This window comes from Drosophila obscura, unplaced genomic scaffold, assembly GCF_018151105.1.
Source record: "Drosophila obscura isolate BZ-5 IFL unplaced genomic scaffold, ASM1815110v1 contig_96, whole genome shotgun sequence".
In the NCBI taxonomy this organism is placed as follows: domain Eukaryota; kingdom Metazoa; phylum Arthropoda; class Insecta; order Diptera; family Drosophilidae; genus Drosophila; species Drosophila obscura.
Window position 1 is genome coordinate 607,873 of NW_024542890.1, and position 11,566 is coordinate 619,438.

Sequence of the window (11,566 nt, forward strand, 5' to 3'; positions counted from 1 at the left end):
TGTATACATGCATGTGTGTGTGGGAGGGAATCATTCATTGATCTTGATCGAGTCATTGATTGATTTATTGCTGATGACTGTGCTAAAAGCAATTACAGTTTCAAATTTTACAAAAATATGTCAACATAAATATATATGAACCACTCTTCAATGCTATCACTCTCTCTCTCTCTCTCTCTCTCTCTCTGTTGCTTCCTTTCTCTAGTTTCCTATCTCTCTCTCTCTATCTATCTATCTCTTTTTCTTTCGTATATGTTGTACAAAATAAATCGCAGCAAAATGCATATTCTTCCGTAACAAAAAATGTTTAAAATATATATAAATTTTAAGCTTTGCTGTAAATAAATACAGGATCTGAGTTTTGCTATAATCTGTTTTCTCCTGACGCTCCTTTCGTTCTACGACTCTCGTCTTGCTTTGTTCTTTTGTGGTGGTTTTACTCTTTTAACTAATAATTGGCTATAAATATTAACATTGTTATTATGTCTTGTTCGATAGGGGGGGGGCAAAGGAAGAGGAACCATGATCAGCAATAGGTTTAGAGTACTCTTCTCTGCGAGCTAGTAGATATTCAATTAGTTCATTAAAAAAGGCCAAACAATATATATATATTTTATATAAATCCTAATCACCGTTATCGTATCGTTAATAAAGTTCATCTTTGCTGCAAATCAGGTTTTACATGATGTTCTCTACTCAAATTGAAATATTTGAAAACTCCAATACAATAGGGAATACTGCTATATAGAATGTATTTTATTTAGGTGTTACACATGATCCAGGACCAGTATCCAGAATTAAACAAGGGTGCTTTTGAAAGGAATCACAATTATTCCATGGAGTTATATAAAAACCACGGAATTCACTACATTAAAGTGTTTCATGGAAATGCCGAATTTTCACACCAGCTAGTGCAGTTGATCTGGTTACACTGTGTGTTGCAGGAGTGCTTTGTGTACTTTGTACTGGTCAAGTAGATGGTGTCCTTTTTGCTCTAATTTCTAATTTCTAGCCACACAAAGTGGAGTGCCCGAAGTGGAGAAAGGCGTTTGAGAGGAAGTCTATGGATTGTATGTACATACACTTGAAAAAAGAGTTTTACAAAATGAAGACGCCAGTGGCATAGATTTTTAAGATCTGATTTTCTTTTTTGTTCAATCTGAAACTTTTTTCAAGTTCATGCGAGTATTTAGTACGTCTGATATTCTGCAGTGCGTTGTTTGATCAATGTTTTGACGTAAATAAGAGGAGGGTGCATGCCATTCTTCAGAGGATAAACTTGAAAATTTGCCTTATTGAAAAGAAGAGCATGGCTTTTGCAAACGGTAAAACCGGGCATTGTTTGTGGCGAAACGATGACTTCCAGCCTTCCAGCCGGTCAACCTGATTATTTTAACCAACTTATGTATGCAATGTAACAATCTAGAGTAGATCAACTAAACTCCAAACTAACTCATACATTTTTGGTCCACGTAATGCTATCTTCGTCTCTCAGATAGGACACATAGCTAAGTCTATCGTACAGCAAGCAGCGGACTTTAGTCAGTGATGGCCATCGCATGGGGGTTGCAATTCACATTAATCATCGATAAATTATGAGTAGATCGATTTTCAAACTATTTTTTCGAACGAGTTTTAGATACGGTTTGATAAATTTAAAAAGTAGAGCTCAAGGATTTATTTCAGGTTAGCCAAAATTAATGAATTTGTATGGATTCTCCTCTTTTCCTTCCTCCCCCTTTTTTCCCTCTTGTCACCCTGGCTATTATCTTTAAGATACATTTATCTGTGTTCCTATCTTTAGTTAGTTTTTGTTTGTTTTAATTGCACTTATATTGCTAGCTTTCTCATGCTCCGCTTTATATGTATATTAACTCTCCTGCTCTTGTCTCTTGCTGCTGTTTGTTCTGCTTCATTTGCTTTGTTCTGTTTCCTGTTGTGCTGCTGTCTGTTCTGCTTTCTGTTGTTTACTTGCGTTTAGTTGCTTGATACATTAATTTAACTAAATTTAAGTTCAGTACTGAATAAACTGCATGCGTGCGGAGGCGAAGTCCACTGATGAATGGACAAAATTAGCAATGCGAATCTTCGAATCCATTTCCCACAAACGGGGGGGACATGCAATCAATGAATATAAATAATATATGATCAAAACTAACAACTAAATGTGTGTCTCTCTGTAGAAGAGGAAGCTGCCTGGAAAAACACATGAAGCGCGGAAATGGTTTCCCTGGAATGAACACGCCATGTGCACAAGTGTGGCTGTGTGTGAATCAGTGGGTGTGCGACATTCTAGGAATGCTTAGCATATATTTTGTATATACATATGTATATATATCTAGTTCTACCTATACCTATGCATATACATATGCACATATATACATATGCATATGTATAACTATGTATATCTCATATTGAATACAATTTCATGTTGCAGAGAGCATTCCTGCCCTCCTCCCCCAAATACTTTATAAAAAATACAAATTGTGCCGATCTATCCAAGATTTATAATACCTAAAATTATGGGGCGCGGTGCAGTTGTGCCAGGCGGTGCGGGGGCGGTGCACAGAGAATGCCAGGAGGTGCCAGGTGATGGCCTGCGCCTGTTCTCTATTCATTCATCGCGTGAAGGCACTGAGAAAGTGTGGTCCGCCCATATCGAATTGCTGCTGCTCGTATCCATCATCGACTCCGCCAAAGTTATGGCCGCCACTCCCTCCACTGCTGGCACCCACGCCCATTCCTACTCCTCCGACTGCCAGCGCCGCTGCCACTGTGGCCGCTTTTATCTGGCTGATGGCCAGCATGGAGGGCTTGTCGCCTGGCTTCCAGCGACGATGAATACCCATCGACTTGAGCTTCTGGCAGACGGACGACGGCGAAATGTTGATGCCCTTTTCGGCCAGGCGAGCCGACACTTTCCAGTACTGGATGTTGCTATCCTCCTCGATCAGTTCGAGTATCTCCCGGGTGATATTCTTGTCCCGTAGCTCCCGTTCGGCGGCCTTTAGGCGGCGACGCGGAAGCGGCAGCTTCGGTGGTGGAAGCTGTCGCTGCTGCTGCTGTTGAAAGTGTGATGTGTCCGCTGTCGTCTGATGACGCAACTGCTGTTGTTGTTGTTGCTGCTGCTGCTGCTGTTGCTGGCGGATCAACTCCTGCCGTTGGCGCTGCTGCTTAATGCGCTCCATCTGCTCAAGCTGCTGCTGCTGTTGTTGCCGCTGCATTTCCTGCTGCAGCCCCTTCTGGCGCTCCTGCCGCTCTTGCTGGGCCTGCTGCAGTGCCTGCTGACGCTGGTGTGCCTGTTGTAGTTCCTGCTCCTGGGCCAACTGCTGGGCCTGATGCTCCTTGGCAGAGGGCAGCTCCGCTACGCGCGACTCGTCGCCGAGCGCTGAAAGGCGTCCGTCGGTGCGCTTGTTACGATAGGAGAGGGGCACGCCTTTTAGTATAGCATCGCGCACCTTCCAGGCCGTCATCTGCGATACGTTGAGCGCTCGGGCTATCTCCATGGTCGAGGAATTCTGGGCTACCAGCAGTTTGGCCATGGCGTACTTCTCGTCATCGATGAAGACGTTCGGCTTGCGCGGCTTCTTTGCAGAGCCAGAACCAGAACCAGATCCCGACCCTGTCGCTGTTGAAGTTGAAGTTGAGGCTGACGCTGGCGTTGCAGTCGCGCCTGCATGGGGCGCGAGGACGGCGACGGGGGTGTTGCTGCTGTTGCTGCCATTGCTGCAGGGATGTAGAAAGGATTTATAAGCGGGAATACCTCACGGAACTGCACTGTGGACTCACCTCTCGTTGCTGTTCATGTGGGCCATGGAGCGTAGGGACAGGTTCACGGGGAGGGCATGGCTGCACCGGGAAGAGGGAAATTATAATTAGAATTAAATTCGAAGGGGAAAGTCGCCTTAGCACACCAGCTACACTAGACATTGAAAATTAGTTGCATCCTAAAACTATCTTCTTCTATTTCTTCTGACAAGTATATGTATTATGTGCTCTGCAGTAGAGTTGCGTTGCTCATGAGCGAGTGAACAAAAATAAGCTCTTCACTTCACTGAGTGAACTCAACATGTTCACTATATTTTTGTTCAGTTTCTCACTTGCTCACTTGTTCACTTAGTTGTTCACTTGTTCAGATATATATTCGGTTCACTTGTTTAACGGTTAAATTTTGTTGGAAAAAGGGGCTTAATCGTCAACACGGGGGCATTGTATCCATGAACTGTGTGGCAACTTTTCTTATAGCGTCTCGTCTTTGCTGTGAATTCGCAAATTTTAATACAAAACACTAAATATGTCTCTTAAACGCAAATTAAGATCGATTTGGGATCATTTTGAGCATTTGGACGACCAAAAGGCCAAGTTTAAGATCTGCAAAGTAACTTTGTCTTGTGTATCGCAGACTAATCTTGAACAGGGAACAACTGAACAAGTGAGTGAGCAACTGAGTGAACAAGTGAGCAACTGAGCAAAGTGAGTGAGTTGTTCACTCACTTAAAAGTGAGCAACTGACTGGTTCACTCTTGAAGCTACTCTTGAACACTCTTTACCCAGCTCTACTCTGCAGGTTCTTCTTATATGGTTGTGCATATGTAGATATGCTTGTATTTAGGTAAATTTGAAGGGAAGTGCCTACTTAACATAATCATTTTTGGCACAAGATGCTTCTCTCCAGCAGCTTATCCTGAAAAGGAATTTAGCTGCACTCCCTGATCTGAGTTTGGTGGAATTGCACTGCTTGCCTTGTTATTTATTTGACGTCATAGAATCTTTGGCAGTCCATACCATACCATCTTGTAACGACAGTCTAACTCTCATTTCGTTTCGCGTAAAGCTCCACAGCCATTACCCTAGTATGTCGGTCTAGCATGGCAAGGCAATGAACTTAATGAGCTTCGAGTCTCTCTTTTCGGCGTTAACTGCTTGCTTGGTATGCACTGCTTTCTAGAACTGCTTTTAAAGAGATGCAGAGGTACGGCTGGCTCTGCTGCCACCCAAGAGACGCTTCAGATGAAATCTATCCGTTTCTACTACTCGGGATGCTTGCTTTTCTTCTACTTCTCTTCCATTATATGATTTCTTCTGCCCCTTCTTTCTGCGTGCTCTTCACATCTTGTGCTCCAGATGCAAAATTGTGACTTACATGACGGCGGGCGGATAGCGGGTGAGCAACGGCATTGCTCCATTGTGGGCTGGCTTCTGCTGATGCTGTAGCTGCTCCCGATGCTGTTGCTGCTGGTGTAGCTGCAACTGCTGGGCGTTGACGATGTGTGGAAAATGTGGCGACTCGGCCAGCAGACGCTTGTAGACCTCGACAGTGGGTCGCGAGGGCACATGCACTGGCACCTGGACTGGAGCCAGGGCCAACGGCGGAGGCGGGAGCAAGACAGAGTTGGCCCCGCCAGCATTGGAATGACGCTCGTTCTCGTTGCCCTCGTAGGAGTCGTGCTCGACGGGATCAGAGTCTGGATCGGGGTCTTCCAGCTGGGCGCGCATATCGTAGCCATTGTGGAGCAGGCTGCACACGGCATCCTCGTCGCCCATGTAGCCGGCCGTCTCCTCTGCACCAATCTCATCCGCCCCACACTCGTCGCCTAAGACCAGCGAGCTGTGGAGCTGGTGCTGGTGCTGATGCTGATGCTGAGGGTGGAGCTGCTGCTGCTCCTCGTCCTCGCTATCCTGCCGCTCCTCCTTGATCAGGCCCAGGCCAAGGTGGCCATAGGGCAGACTCAGATGCTGATGCTCCCGTTCCCGCTCAGCTGCTGCCGCGATTGCAGCTGCTGCAGCGACTGCAGCTTCTTCCTGCTGCTGGAGCGCCTGGACATGCTGCTGGTGCTGATGGAGCTGCTCCTCAGCGGCCTGGTCCACCACACGCTCGTGCAGACTGACTCCGTTGACGAGGCTCTTGCGCAGACGCCAGGCAAAAGTGCGCGAGATGTTCAGCTCGTTGGCGATCACCGTGGTGGTGGCCTCGCGCAGGATCAGCTGCTTGGCCAGGGCGATCTTCTTGGCGTCTAGCTTGATGCGGGTCCGCCCCTTCCGCTTATTAACCAAGCCCAGCCTGAAAGGTATCGGCAAAATATAGTCAGGTAATGGTAATGTCAGAGAACCTGTGGCACTCACTTGCGGTTGTTCACGTGAAGATCCGGAGCCGTGGGCTTACGTGCTGGCCCTGCCCCTGCTCCTGCTCCTGCTCCTGCCCCGGCTCCTCCTCCCCCTCCACCTCCTCCTCCAGTGGCTGGGACCCGCTTGGGGAAGTTGTTAAACTGCACAATGTTCTGCTTAAAGAGCTGCTGCAGGGGCCTGCGGGTACAAGGGTACAAAGAGAAACGGGGGTCAGTACAGGTGGCACAGGCGATTGGGGAACCACTCACATCTTGGCCGCCTTGGAGGGACAGCCGGTGCGCTTGTGCCAGCCCAGATGGTGGCCCGTGGGGAAGAGGACATGGCAGTCCGAACATTGCATGGGCCGACTAAAACCAGAGAGAGACGCAGAGAGGCAGGTTACTACCGGAATTCGAAGAGCACGTGGCTGCCACTTACGTTTGGTTGCGCCGCTTCTTGACGCAGCGACCGCGTCGGATGTGCTTCTCCAGGAACCGCTTGTAGAAGTAGGTCTTGCGGCAATTGCTGCACTCGTAGACGGGCCCCGGAGCGCCGTGTACGCTCTGCATGTGCGCCTTAAGGATCTGTTTCATGTCGAAGGTCTGGTAGCAGTGCGGACACTGGAATCCTTGCCCGCGCATTACCTGTCCAGCCTCATTGGCTGCCCCAATGGCCTCCGAGTGGTCGGCGGCGTCTGGGCCGATCATAGAATCATCGCCGGGCGTAATCAGCTCGATTTCGGGAATCAGTGGCAGTGTCATCTCCTCGTCATCGTCGTCCTCATCCACTTCGTGCTGGTGGTCGAGATCTAGGTCGTGGCCTGGCAAGCCCGCGCCACCGTTGGGAAACTTGTTCATCTGGTGCTGCATGTACTCCTGCATCAGGCGTATGGAGTTGAAGTCGAACGGCTCCTTGGGGTGACCGTCGTGGACGGGTATCTCGCCATCGTCGTGGTGGTCGGGGGACTCTTCATGGTTCATCACCTCCAAGTCCTCTTCCCCATCCCCCAGCAGCACCCCAACCCCATTGCTGAGTTCAATGCCTGACTGATCCTGCTGCTCGTCATCGAGCAGAGGCCTCTGCCCATCATCCAGGTCAAACTGCTGTTCCTCCTGCTCCTGCTCCTCATCCTCGTCATTAGGATCTCCGACCAGGTGCCCATTAATGCCATGCCCATGACCATTCTGTAGACCCGTCTCCGCCTCCCCAGCTACGCTCCTGTTATTATTATCATTGTCATTGTCATTGTCATTGTCATCGTCATTGCCATTTGCGTTGTCATTGTCCTCCTCTTCGTCATCGTCGGAGCTGCTGCTGGAGGAGCTGCTTCCGCTCCCGGTGGCACTGCCACTGCCACTGCCGCTGGCGGTGCCACTGCTGCTGGCAGTGCTGCAGCCTCTGCTCTTGGCCCGATCCCCTCCGGCATCCTCTTTTCGGTTGTCTGCTCCCCCCGTCTTCTGCCTCTCCGCGCCGTCGATCTTCTTCAGCAGCAGTTGCTGGCGGTAGAAGTTGTCCGCATCCTCGCACTTCTTCTTGAACAGGCAGGCCGAGATTGCGGTCTTGGCGCACTCCACGCAGACCTGCTGCGGCAATGTGTCGTTCTTGGTGATCTGTAAATAGGTGGAATGGAAAACAAATCAAGCAACTGATCAAAACTTTCCAAAGTGCAGCGGCTCACAGCTCAGACCTCGGCCGATCTTCTAAGAAGGAATGCCAGCCCATTTCCGAAATGCTAGAACGTTGCCAGACCGATCGGTGGGGGGAGTGCAAGGCGTTAGGACATTTTCGTATACCAAATATAACGGTAGTGTAGTGGTGTAAAATTGCACAAATAAAACAGAAATATGAGAATGAAAAATAAATTTCAATGAATCCCCATTCGGGACAGGAGACACTACGTTCCACGCCCATTCCCTTCCCTTCCCACCCCACCCCACACCACACCAAACAGCACATGCACATACATACTATGTATGAGTGCATGTGTGTATTAGCGTGTAAGCCACCCCACCCAATGGACGGGGCCAACGAACGTCTAAGCTGGGAGTCAACTCTAACGCAGAGTAGGAAACAAGAGAGGGGAGGCCGAAGAACAAGAAGAGCGAGAGAAGACGGGAGCAGGCATGGCTCTCTTCGAAAAGAAAAATGTTTGGAATTAAACCAAACATATGAATAATACATACAAACAACAAAGGCAAAAACAAAATACCAAAGAAATATGTACATGCATTTGTACGCGTGTGTGTGTTGTGTGTGCAGAAGAAGAAGAAGGGGAAAAATAAGAGCCAACACAAATAGCAATTCAAACGGTAAATTATTTTACAAAAGCCGAAGCCAAAGAAACGAAACGAAACGAAACGAAGAAATACGAAACTTTAGTATAAGCGGCAAAACAGTTTCAAGTCACAAGACGAAAAATTGAGAAATATTTGATTGAAAAAATTGTATACATATACATACATACATACATACATACATACATGTATAGATAATAAAAAAAACACAGGAAATTCTATAAAATAAGCAAAGACGAAATCAAAGCCGAACCCAACCCCAGATCCAAACCGAAATCAAAACGAAACAAATAAACAAGAATGACCAAAATGTGATGTTGGTGGAGTGAGAACGAGAGGGTCGAGTAGAGCATAAGAAATACAAGCCATGAAAACTGATGTCAAAATATATGTGTATATATACACATCAATGTACATACATATGTATGTATGTATGTATGTATGTATTTAGGTACATGTGAAAATTAATATGAATGAATAATAAAAAAAAACAGTTGGTAAATATCTTCCCAGTATTTGGTTTTCTTTGGATTTTTTATATTCCACGAAGGTGAGCCATTTTCATTGCACATAATCTTGAGTTACGCACGTACACATATACATATGTACATACATACGTACATACAATGGATGCCCTTAATGCAGATAATTCAATTGCGATTTTTGGGGCTCACTTTGTGGCTACCTGCAGTGGGGCTGGGACCAGGACTACATCATTTCTGCCTCTAACTCTACCCCAAGCGCAAGGTATATACCGAAATTTATATCCTTGACGTGATTATTCGATGAGTATTTAAACATATATTCATATGTACGAGTATGTATACATGTATATGGATGTTTTCGATAATAGCCATTGAAAATGCACTTTAAATAGCATTTTCCAAGATATTTACTAATTTTACTCTGCTCTTGAGTTAAATATACGACATAAATTTTATTAATATCAAGCTCGAATCAATACATTAATTTTTTTCAAATAATAAGCAGCGTTTTATGAAAAAAAAAAATGCAACCTAACCTAAAAAATGAAAATACCCATACAAGTATAACGGTCGCCAACGGACGCAAGCAGTTTAATAGACGTAAGTAAATATAAGTTGCGAAAGATAAACTGTTAAAAACAATAGACAGGAAGGTTGGTTAGGTTTTCTTTAATTTTCTCCTAGTCAATAAACACAAAAAAACAAACCAACAAATACATATAAACAATAGATTTTTGTGGCGTCTATCCAAACATTTCGTACTCTCTGTCCCCTTATTAACACTCACATTATCGTTCAATTTACAAAGTTTACGAGCTCTCTCGGTTCAAACAAAAAATAAACAGAAAATTCTAGTCTGCTCTCACCTGGACGTCGGCCAGTGTGGTTATCTTCTGCCAGAGCGAGTCCTCGCCAAATATTGAAATCATTTGCATGGGACTGCCGCTCGCGTGAGACCCGATGCAGATACGACATAGCTCGTCGTCCATGGTGAATGTACTCCAGTCCCAGTCCCAGTCCCAGGCCCCGGTTCCGGCTCCGTCTCCTTTTCAGATTAACGGTGATACTGCTGGTGGGGGTGGGGTCGACGTCAGCTGTTCGAACGGAAGAGTTGGAGTGTGACCAGCTACCAGCCAACTGCATGCCAGAGTTGTCACCCTCACGCGACAGACGCCTCTCTCTGCACGATGCTGCGTGGTCTGGGTGGTAAGTAGAGGAGGAGCAACAAGTGGCGCAGAAGAACAGATTGATGGAGCCAATGGTCCCGACTGGATTGCCTGGCAGTGGATTGTAAACTGAAATGAAAGAAAACTATTTATTAATAATGAAACGAACAAAAAGTGTGCACAAAACAGAATATGATATGAGCTCAAAATGGCGAGGGGAGGGAATGGGGCTGACTTTAAAGTAGGATGGAAACACAAAACGTAAAAGAAAACTAAATAAAAAGTTAACAACTAAGAAATATGCCCACATACTTATGTATGTATGTATGTATGTATGTACACACACACACACACACACAGAACAGTGACAACCACACTCGCTGCTTCTCTTTTACTCCCCTTACATACATACATACATACATACGTATGTACATATTTATTGTGTTGATTCCAGAAAAAACAAAAAGCAATTCTTACTGCCGTTGCCGCATACAAAAAGTTTATGAACTTGATACACACACACTAGCACACAGCTATACACACGGACACGAAAATAAAATTACACAAAAGAAAACAAGTCGAAACTAAAAAATAACATTCACACACACACACACAAAGAAAGACATACACAATGACAAGAGAGACACAAACAAATAATAATAGAAAAATCGTAACGAAACGAAATGAAATGAAATAAACCTCTATATCTATGAGACAGAACCACAGGTAACACAAAGCACATTACATACATTTGTACATAAAAGTACGATAATTCATTTTCTCTGTTCCTCTCTCTCTCTCTCTATCCCACTGTGCACGTATTCTGATTGTGCGTGAGGGAGAGGGAGTGGGAGTGGGTAAACTAGTTGAAAAATCAAGTGAACTTTTAAAATCGATGTCATTAGAATCAATTCGATCAATTAATCTTAACAAGTCATCGAACTACTAATGTTCCTTCTTCCATAATACAATCCATAACCATCAAACTATTCTTGCTGTACTTCTATGTATGTATGTACATATACATATGTATGTACATAAAATATCCTTAAAATAAATAGACATTAATTACAGATATCCAGATCGTCATTCGATCTTTTTAATTCGTTAACAGCGTTCCGCTATAATCTTCCCCCTTCATCTTTTTACTCTCAACCTTGCGAAGAATTCCAAATAAAACAAAACAAGTCATCGAACTGTCGATGTTTTATTACCATTTCAACCAATATTCTTCTTCTCAATCCATTGTTCTTTCCATTACACGCGATGCGATAAATTCAAGCTTCTATTCTCGTCCTTCCTCTCAGCCAAGTCTTCTGCTTCTCCATCCATTCTTCCAAAGTTCTCTCTCTCTCTCTCTTTCTCTTTTCATAAAGCGTACAAGGTGAATGAACGGAAATAGAAAATGCGTGGAACAAATTCAAGTTCAGGAATGCAAAAATTCACAACCAGTTACAAAAATAGTGGAACGTTGCGGAAAGTGGCTCTAGGGGGGGATGGGGATGGGGATAGGCAA

At 45.2% G+C, this 11,566-nt stretch overlaps 1 protein-coding gene across 1 annotated transcript; it reads right to left on the minus strand.

Annotated features, from left to right (window-relative positions):
* Positions 1–1,522: 1,522 nt before the first annotated feature.
* Positions 1,523–9,901, minus strand: LOC111071892. The gene is made up of 7 exons (XM_022363438.2): positions 9,751–9,901; positions 6,544–7,715; positions 6,375–6,473; positions 6,124–6,303; positions 5,144–6,061; positions 3,790–3,849; positions 1,523–3,726 (listed from the first exon to the last, which is right to left on the minus strand). The coding sequence occupies exons 1-7, from the start codon at positions 9,871–9,873 to the stop codon at positions 2,619–2,621; spliced, it is 3,660 nt and encodes a 1,219-aa protein (XP_022219130.2). The 5' UTR covers positions 9,874–9,901; the 3' UTR covers positions 1,523–2,618.
* Positions 9,902–11,566: the final 1,665 nt, after the last annotated feature.

Bases quoted from the DNA above. Each gene is read 5' to 3' on its own strand.
- LOC111071892 (XM_022363438.2), bottom strand. From the start codon at position 9,873: ATGGACGACGAGCTATGTCGTATCTGCATCGGGTCTCACGCGAGCGGC. The intron at 6,474-6,543 runs GTAAGTGGCAGC...CTCTGGTTTTAG, and splicing joins AAGAAGCGGCGCAACCAAAC to TCGGCCCATGCAATGTTCGG. The intron at 6,304-6,374 runs GTGAGTGGTTCC...TTGTACCCGCAG, and splicing joins CCCTCCAAGGCGGCCAAGAT to GCCCCTGCAGCAGCTCTTTA.